At 35.7% G+C, this 10,364-nt stretch overlaps 1 protein-coding gene across 3 annotated transcripts in view; it reads right to left on the bottom strand.

Moving 5' to 3' along the window:
• Positions 1-770: 770 nt before the first annotated feature.
• HNF4G (hepatocyte nuclear factor 4 gamma) overlaps positions 771-10,364 on the bottom strand; it is a 123,642-nt gene continuing 114,048 nt past the window's right edge. For all 3 annotated transcript variants that reach the window (XM_032316644.1, XM_032316646.1, XM_032316645.1), the window contains 4 exons: positions 9,016-9,168; positions 8,652-8,888; positions 7,587-7,709; positions 771-3,221 (listed from right to left, as the gene is read on the bottom strand). In XM_032316644.1, coding sequence (XP_032172535.1) covers positions 3,100-3,221; positions 7,587-7,709; positions 8,652-8,888; positions 9,016-9,168 — 635 coding nt within the window. In that variant the 3' untranslated portion in view covers positions 771-3,099. The remainder of the gene's footprint in view (positions 3,222-7,586; positions 7,710-8,651; positions 8,889-9,015; positions 9,169-10,364) is intronic.

The following is a 10,364-nucleotide window of genomic DNA, read 5'->3' as shown; positions in this document are numbered from 1 at the left end:
TATAAAAATTATGTTTCATATTTTAAAACAAGGTAGGCATTTATTTAAGTAATAACTAGTAAGTAAAAAAAATTGATTTTTAAAAAGTTTGGAAAATGTGGCAGGAGTCGAATATTTGCAGAGAGAGAGGGTCTAAAACTGAAAAAATGTGATACAAACCAATGCTTTCAAACTATGGAGAAAAATACCAGATAAAATAGCTACAATATTTGAGTGTTTTACTGAAAGACAGAATGTGGGGAAGCGGGCAGTGGTCAAATGGGAGTACTTAAGGTTTTCACAATAAACGTTAAGTATAATTTATGTTTTTAAATGATGTAGGCATATAACCTTGATAAAAGTAGAAATTTCACAAAAGAGAATTTTCATAACATAAAAACAAAATTTACTGGTCTTCACATATTAAGAAATTTTACAAAGAAGCTTTAAATATGAACGAGGACAATGGCAATTAAAACATCTCGGTTAAAAGGTATTGCCGGAGTATATGTAAGCCATGCTCGCCTATTTATTTTAATTACTGTCACAAAACTGTCAAAAAAAACCACATAGTCAAGTCCAGATATGAATATTCTCTCTTCCATTAGCATCCAATTCTACAATTATTTAGAAATTGCTAATTAATTTTGCTCCAGCTTTGAAAAACCAGTATTGGTGAACTCCTTATGAATTTAATTAAATGTCCAAATAAAAGATACTATCAGTATCTCTAAAATTACAAAATCATTTTAAACAGTAATGAAGCAACCCTACTTCAGTTTTTTTTTCTCAATTTTTATTTAGAAAGTCCAGTGAAACAACATATCACAGTTTGGAAATATTTTAATCTCACTATAATTTAACACTTACAAAATTTAGTAAGTTTTGATTTTCAACAATAAAATTTATAAAAATAATTTTACATTTATAAAATGAATCACTATTTCACAATAAATTATTCATATTTATTACCTGAAAAAAAGTTTTGTGCTCTATAAAAGCAGTAAGTTTCATTATCAATATTTTGAAAATATGCTGAAAACTTCAGTTCCTCTTTGCCCAGCATTTTTGGCAGTTAAGTATACAAAAATATTATATTAAAAATTCCCTGAACATAGTTATTAAAACAAAACTGTTAGCAATAATTTCTAAAACAAAGTATATGCAGATAAGTTAAAGGGCTTGCTAAGAATGAATTTTATGTTTTATATTTTAAAGATTTTTTAAATATCTATTAAGAGAACAGCACAAAAAGTTAAACAGAAGTCTACAAAACACATTTGTATTTTTAAAGATGAAAAGCATGAAACTGAGACGCTAAAGTAAATTCCCACAAAGTAAGAGTTAAGAAAACTTTCCTCTTCCCTCATTCATTTTCAAAGATGCATTTTATAGTTTTCCAGTACCAGCTATTGAAGGAATTTTGATTTTATTTAAATCAATAATACCTTCTAATAAATCATTTCTCACTCTGAGTTAATAAGTTAGTTAACATTAACAGAACCCTTTTCTTTATAGAATTAAGTGGGGATTATGAAATTTCAGAAATTTTGAGGTTCTGTAAAAATCACTGAATTCAGGTTGGGACACTGTTTTTTACATCACTGATAATTACTCAACCAGTTTTTCCCTGCTTCTGAATAAATGTGTATGGTGTGTGTATGTGTGTGTGTGAGAGAGAGGTCACTGTTTCCTGAGGTGGCCCAACATTAACTGTTTTAAATAAGCTTCAGCTTTAAATCAAATAGGGTTTCCAATGAACTATACTCCTCAGTCCACTGGATTTTTGAAAATCTGCCGAGTCAGTGATTTGGATGCGTTTGTTTTCATCATAACCTATCTGGGATTCTATCTTTTATTTTTTTTTAATTTGTTTTCAAATTTTTCTTTTTGGTGGGGGCGAAGACATGAAAACTACAACAGTGGTTTCTTATTCATGCTGCAACAAATTTACACTCATTGATTACATGTGAGTATGTGCTAAGGTAATAGGATGGACAGTATTCAGTCATCTCTCAATTGTATACATTTGAAGACCATAGTGAGAAGCTCACATTTTTCATTCCATCTCAAAGATTTATTCTCATTAAAGTCAAGCAGACCTGGGCGTGAAGCTGGTGGCTCTCCTACTCCTCAGGTTTATGAATGTTTGTTACCTGTGAGTCTTAGGTGTGACAACACACGGGTGACAGATGGGGGTTTGTCTCCTAATAGCACTCTCCCTGACTAGTGCAGTTTAGTGGGTGCAAGGCTTGCCACCTAAGGGCTGCTCTCCCAGCCTTGCTGGGAACTGGATGTGGACATATGCTAAGTTCTAGTCAATGGTGACTACTTCTAGATTGTTTTAGGAGAGAAAATCAATGTCTCTCTTGGTTGAGCCACTATTTTAAGGGTTTCCTTTTTTTTTTTTTTTTTTTTCTTAAACCATGTTTTTCTGTATCCTAACTGGTAAAACAAACATGTTTTACCCCAGGATACATCTCCAAATAAAGGCAGATTATAAGGAATAGCCAGTCATCCCTGGAATGGCTTTGTATGATTTCTTAAGGTAAAGATGGGCATATTTAACTGTGGGCCAGAAAGATGCTTTTTAGCCACGGGATACCCACAAGCGATCCTTCCTCAAAGAAGTATTTCCTGTTCTATAGCAACTGCTTGGCAAGTTTAAAATTGATAAAAAAACAAAACAAAAACAACAAAAAACCTTGGTTCATTGTACATTAATCTGGAGTTGCTGATCTACTGCTCTGGTCAAAAAAGACCACTTAGTTCTGCATCACATCAGCACGAAGCAATTATTTACAGATTTAAATTAATATCAAGACAACAAATGAAAGCAGTCCATAAGATTCAATTAGTTCAGGAACAGTGCAAGGGAAGTTGGAAAAATACACTATACAAACATATAGAAATTCAGATATACACTGCTTGCACCAGAAAGTTTTAAACAATAGGGACAACAAACAAAAGGAGCCTATAAACAAAAAACCCAGGATCCCATCTTACAACAGCACCATAAAGAAGCCTTGGCTCAAAGTTTGCCAAAAGTACTATCCTGAGTTATGTCAAGACCGACAAGTTTTCACATTTACGCAGTGCCATTCAGGAGTAAACACACTCTCACAATTGCTTTTGTTTGGAGAGAGGCTGGTGTGATATCACTGAAGCTTGGTTGGCGGCTATTTTGTACTGTTCTTGTCCAGAGCCCTGTGGTGGGGAGGGAAGCGGGGTCTCAGGAGTTGCTAAAAGAGAAGCAGAGAATTTGATGTGAGGGTGACCCAGGAAGTACTGCGTGACACCAATATACATTATTTTATATTGGAGATACTTTTATTTTTATTTTTTGGAGATTTTTTTTTAAAAGATAATAGATAAAGTAGGATTATCTAATACATTAGGAGCTCCTTGAAGACCTATTGGAGTTGCACTGCCTTCTGAACTCTCAGATAGCATTCAAATGGAATAGAGCATGCTTGAACATCTTTTTTTGTTTTTTCCAAGATTTTTAAATTTATATATTTAAGAGAGAGACAGAGATAGCTAGAGAGGGAGCAGGAGTGAGGAAGAGAAGGAGAAGCAGGCTCCCTGCTGAGAAGCGAGCCTGACATGGGGCTGAATCCCAGGACCCTGGGATCATGACCTGAGCTGAAGGCAGACACTTAAAACGACTGAGCCACTCAGGCGTCCCATACTTGAACATTTAATTTTTTTTTTAAAGATTTTATTTATTTTCATTTGACAGAGAGAGATCACAAGTAGGCAGAGAGGCAGGCAGAGAGAGAGAGAGAGAGGAGGAAGCAGGCTCCCTGCTGAGGAGAGAGCCTGATGCGGAACTTGATCCCAGGACCCTGAGATCATGACCTGAGCCGAAGGCAGAGGCTTAACCCACTGGGCCACCCAGGTGCCCCTGAACATTTTAATGGTCACTTAATAGTCCCTTTAAAATCACTTCCCGCCTTTTTTAACAGCATTTATGAGCATTTCATTCTCTTACAGACACAGCAGGAAAAAAAGTCAACAAAAACAATTAACAAAAGGCTATTTTTTTTTTCAAATCTTAGAGAACGTCACAGTTTTTGCAATAAAAAATGCACATAAAATAAAATATATTTGGTTTGGATTCCACTAACTCAAAATATTAGATGACATTACAACTTAAGATACTTTTCAAGTGCTTTGAAACCTATATCATAGGTAAGAGCATCTGAAAAATACCAACTTTTTTGCTTCAAAATTATTCTGTTACCACTGAGCTCATCTGTCCCTTCCCCATCAATGCAAAGAACCAGCCCAAGTAACTGAAAAACAAAGTTACAGCTTGAATGCTTCACTGCGTAAAATAGTATGTCCTACCATTGCAAACTTTTACTATATTGTAAAAGAATCTAGGAACTATCCAGGCCTTTAATTTTTAAGAACCTGAAATATTTTAACATTCACATTTATTACCATTCCACATATTTAATAGAACAAGTAGAAAATGTTTTATGATCATACTGAGGAACTGCAAACTTTATAGATTTTTCTCCCCAAAATAGCTTTTAAAAATTCTATACAAAAACAAGAAAAGTTCCTTTTTGCTTCAATATGGCTTAGCAATTACTTAGAACCAACATCTTTAGGTATAGTTTAATTGACAAAAGGATAACCATATTTGTTTTAAAAAATTATTTCTGGATATTTGGGATGAATCTAAGACTACAATGGTCTGCTCTAAAAGGCCAGAAAAGTACACGTGAGCTTAAATTTCTGTGTGCGTGTTTGAGGTTTTGCTTTGTATGAAACAAATGATTCTTATAAACATTATGCTGAAAGATGAAAAATAGAATGTGATTTTAAAAAGATTAGAGTCAGGAAATATGCTTTTAAAAATACTAGAAAACTAGCATTTAAAAAGTAAAAGATTCAACCACCAGCAGAATTGTTAAACTTTCTTGCCAGTTGATGCCTACAATGTTTAATATGCTGTTAATGTGTTTTATTTTCTGAGTTTATGAATAACTCATCTCTAAGAGAGATGGTAATGGGCTTCCCTCTCTGCTCTTAACTATGAAATGAAAACGGTAACATATGCTGTGCAAGGATGGTCCCAAATTAATGTCTTTCAAGTACATTTATAGCCACAGGTTATACTATTTCTGTAATTTGTGTGTGTGTGTGTGTGTGTGTGTATATATATATATAAAATAACAATTTTACTTCTGCCTCTATCATATATTTAAAGAACTTTGTGTTTCAGACACAATTTACACATAGGTTTCCCAGTACTTGTATCTAAGGGATAGCAGTGTTAATAAGTATTTCTGTGGCCTCTACTTTTCATATCACTAGGTAGCAGTGAGATCATATGCAGTGAATTGTTACATTTCATTGAACATTTCCATGAAACCACAATGTAACTAGTTATTAAGGGCTGCTGTAAAGTCAGTAGGTAATACCAGTATGCATCATAATTACATGACAATAACTCATGGAATCTCAGTGAGTTAGTTGGTTTCGTGTTAAGAGGTTATACATCCGGGCACCTGGGTGGCTCAGTTAGTTAAGTGTCTGCCTTCAGCTCAGGTCATGATCCTAGGGTCCTGGGAGGGAGATGGAGTCTACATGGGGGGGGGGGGGGTGTCCCGGCTCAGCGGGGAGTCTGCTTGTCCCTCTTCCTCTACCGATCCCATATATTTGTGCTCTCTTTCTCTCTCTCTAATAAAAGATAAAAATCCTTAAAAAAAAAAAAAAGAGATACATCCAAGGCAAATCTGGGATTACTTAGTATAAATTCAGACACAATTCTAGAAAGTTTGTCAAACAGAGGTTTTTATCTCTGAGGTAGCTTAAAAATTAGAATTTTTGTTAAATCTGCAACACTATCAGATGAACTCAGCTACTAACCCTTACTATTCATACAATCATTTTAGTTCCAAAGAGCTTTCCCAGAGGCCTCACTCTGCACAAATCTGACATGCACAAATTTCAGTTATCACAGCTTGGGTAAACAGACCGGTCCTGTAAAAACATGGTTCAAATTTCAGCGAGCTCGGGAACTCACAACTAACTGTGAGTAACTTGATACATAGAAACTTCCCCGTTAACTCTCTGGTCTACGTTACTTAGCTCAATAACAGATGTGCATTATGATCAGTGACCAATCACATCACATCTTTAAGTTTGTCTGTGACTGGTCACTGAATACATTTTATTCAGTTCGTGTACTGACAACTTTAATTGTGTAGTTGCGTTGCCTCCTTGTCTCCTAGTGATACATTCTCATATTTACCACTTAGCAAAAAGTGGTAAAGCAAAATTGGCAAAAGAAAAAAGAAACAAAAAGTGATTATGCTAGAAGTGAATGGAGCATGGATGGAGTCAGACAAGAATTAGCTGCCCCTGGGAATGCAGATGTTGTTGCTGTTTGAGTCTCTAAACCTGCATTCTAGAGCTTAGTGAAGGAGAACTGATGGACATTAGTGAAGAAACTGATTGTGCTGAAAAGGATGATGATGTCTCTGAGGAAGTGAAACCTGTTCAAAAACAAAACAAACAAACAGAAAAACTTCACATTCAATGGATTCTCAGAGACATTTCAGAGATGGAAAGTGCAATAGAAAATGTTGGAAGCCGATCCCAACTTCCAAAACAGTAAAATTCATCAAGGCATAAAAAAGATGCTCACTTCCACTTGCAAGTTAGAGGAGGAGAGAAGGTGGCCAGCACTGTTTGAGCTACACTTCGTAATTTTTTTGAAGACTTTATTTCTTTATTTTAAAGAGGGAGAGCACACACGAGTGATGGGGAGGAGCAGAGGGAGGAGAAACAAACTCTCCACTGAGCGGGATTCTGGGATCAAGACCTGAGCCGAAGGCACACACTGAACCGACTGAGCCACCCCGGCGCCCCTACACTTCATAAATTTTTTAACAAAGAATTAAAACACGCAGATGAATCTAATGTTTATATTACACTGAACTAAATAAATCTCAGGATTATTATTTTTTAATTTCTCATGATATTTATAATCTGTAGTTAAGAGGGTTCTTAAAGTTTTGGCAAACATTTTTAGAGGTCACAAGCAAACTATAATTTTCCTATTGATTATTAAGATTTCTTTGCATGGGTCCAGCTTGCACAGTCCTTCTTACAGTCCTGCATGATCAGGGAATACCAGAACTGCCCTTACATCCTGGTGTACTTTGGAAGCATTTACGTGCTCACATCCTACTTTAGGGAGTAAGGTCGGGCCTAAAGAGAGTAAGTGAATTGCTGAACGTCAGAATCTCCCACAGTTGAGTCCTAGAGAGGAAATGGTACCTAATTTTTTGCAATTTCTGGATACTGACAGATTCTTTCCCCAAATCCCACTTTTCCTCAGACAAGTAAGTTTAAAAAGTATCACAGTTGAAAACCAACTGAGGGTTGCTGGGGGAGGGGGTTCGGGAGAGAGTGGTGGGGTTATGGACATTGGAGAGGGTATGTGCTAGTGAGTGCTGTGAAGTATGTGAACCTGGTGATTCACAGACCTGTACCCCTGGGGCTAATAATACATTATATGTTTATAAAAAAATAAAAAATTAAAAAAAAAAGTATCACGGTTGAAAAGTGGCCCAGATACTTACAGATCTGGTCCGTATGAACCAGCGTTGACATGGGACCTAAAAGTACAGTTTGTCCAGTTAATGGATCTTGAGACAAATGTGGGTGCATGGGATGATGGAGATGACTAGCGTCATTGGAAGCACCTACAGAAGATAAAAGGATGCTTACATCAGTGAAATTTAATCAGGGACACCAGCAAGTTTACCTTGCAACAAATGTTCTGATTGACAGCTTGAATATTGCTATTTTGGCAAAGTGCTTTTTGGGATTTCAAAAAGAAATTAATAGAACTGCTGCCATATTAAGGACAATGTCAGCTTTCACTGTGCATTGGTAGATTAATGTTGTATCACATTATGTTGTATATTAATAATGGACCTTGTGTGCCGTTTCCTGGAATCATTAGGTTTGCTGCCTGTTGTTAAGGCAATTCCAAGAATCACTTACCTCAAGTTTATAGTATTTGGGATCACACTAATAGCATAAACAACTTTTATTTCAGAAAGATGTCATTAGGAACACATTAAGTACCAGAAAACTAAAGCTAAAATAAAATAAAATAAAGTGATTTTACAAGGAAATTTAATCTAGATCAGAGCACAAAATAAATGATTTCTTAACTCATTCCTGACATTTATTGCCTCAACGAAATCTCATTTTTCCCTTTTTGTTGTGTTATGTCAATTAATTATTTCAGGAGCAAAGTGTTTATTTTTCAGGTTTTTACTATGAATATTTTTAGGCTATGTTGCAATGCTGGTATCCTTGAGCTTTCAAAGGAGTCAAGGCTTAAAAATATACAATCCAACCCCAAGAAGGACTAAAAATAGGAAGTATATTTCTATTTACCATATTTGAAAGAATAAAATCTAAGGCAAGAGGAACTGTATAGCATAAAGATGGTGGACACTAGTAAGAATGAGGATTTCAATACGTTCAATATTTTTGTCTACATCCAGTGGGTTCTGCAGACTTTCTAAATGTAAAAAACTGAGTTCTATATGTCACAGGCAAAAAATCAGTAGGTCAACCTTGTACAGAGTGGGATGCCCAGAAATAAAATGGAAATTCTTAAATGTACTCACCACCCAGTAACATTTCTTGAAGTAGATTGTCGATTTTAACCATCCCAAAAAGCTTCACGAACTGTATTTGCTCAATCATTTGCCAAGTGATGCTCTGCAGTGTGGGCAGGAGCAGAAGCAGCTCTCCAAACCTCCCCCGGGAGTCGTACTGCCGGTCGTTGATGTAGTCCTCCAAACTAAGCTGCACTTGGAACCGCATGTTCTTAATCTTCACCGGATCACTCAGCCCTTTTGCGTCTAATAAAGGAAGAAAAGAGTGATCTAAAGATTAAATCTTACTAGAGTGTGAGAGTAAACAGTCTAATATGAAATAACAGTTTAGTTTTCATTATCGTTGTTTTTTAATGGAATTCTGAAAACAAACCTGGATCAAAAAACACGATTGCCTTCAAACAAGCGTATTCGTTGTCATCTATCTGAATTTCTTGAAATGGTCGTACCAGCTCGTCTAGAACCCGGTTGGCCACACGGCTGATCTCAACTTCACTGCTGTTACGGTGAATTACATAGTTGTTCCCTGGGGGGGGAGAAAAAAAAGGTCAGCCACCCCCCAAAAAAAGACCGTCAGATATGATTTAATTTTTTACACATCAATGTTTTATATGGTTCTTCTCTTGAAGAAGTAGTAATAGTACTTCCTCTCAGCAGTGTTAGGTCAGTTATGTTAGAAAAACTTAAGAACACGTCAAGGATCAATGACATTGATAATATGATCACATGCATTTTAACAGCCTCAGTCACTAGTGATAACATAAAAGTACAGACCAATAACAAGCTAATAATTGACAAGGGAGAAACAAAATTATAATGATTAGCTTTCCACTATGTCAGTTATCTCTTAGTGTCTTACTCATTAAAGAGTATAACACAAAACCTAAAGAAACTTCCTTGTTTACACTGGATAAAAATAGGACTTCTTTAGTGGTCTAGGTTATATGTAGCTGTAATACCTCTCGAGACACGATTTTAACAAGTCTAAGTAGATGAATTCTAGAAAGTTCCTGAAATTGGATAGAGACAGAGACTAGACAAGGACGCTCTAATTTCAAAATCTCTGGCTATAATGACAATAATGTCAAAAGCTCCTAACAAAACAGCTAGGTTGCTATTTTCTGGTTTTGTAAAAAGCAGAATATTCTGAATTCTTTCACTGCAGGCAAGATAATCTTCAGTGTAACAACATGTGCCAAAGAACTCGAAAAATGTAACCCTGTTCCTCTTAAGAAAAGTCAGTTTATTTAATTATTCACGGTAAAACAATTTAGAACTAGGTAGCAAAGACATTTGGGTTTTTAGGTATATTGTATTCAAATCTATATTGAGAACAGTATAAGAGCAGTCTTCTAAATACAAGAGAGTATTTAACAGACTCTAGGAACCTAGTCTCTAAGTCACATTATGCAGTTTAGAATCCTGGCTCTATCCCTCACTAGGTTTGTAACTTTGGGCAAGCTTTCTCTGCAGGCATTTCTCCACCTACAGAATAACAATACCTATCCCTCAGGGTCATCATGAGGATTACATGAGATAGTGTGTGTTTACATGTAAAGCACGAAGAGATATGCATCTTACATAGTATGTCCTCAGCAAATATTAGCTATCGTTATATTACATTCAATTTATTTCTATCTTGGGACATAATATCTATCACAAAAATAGAATAAACAATCTGGTCACCATTTCATATGGCCAGAGAGAGGTGAAGGTAATAAT

The sequence above is a fragment of the Mustela erminea genome, chromosome 16, assembly GCF_009829155.1.
Source record: "Mustela erminea isolate mMusErm1 chromosome 16, mMusErm1.Pri, whole genome shotgun sequence".
Classification (NCBI taxonomy): Eukaryota; Metazoa; Chordata; class Mammalia; order Carnivora; family Mustelidae; genus Mustela; species Mustela erminea.
This window is presented reverse-complemented; position numbering and strand designations above follow the sequence as displayed.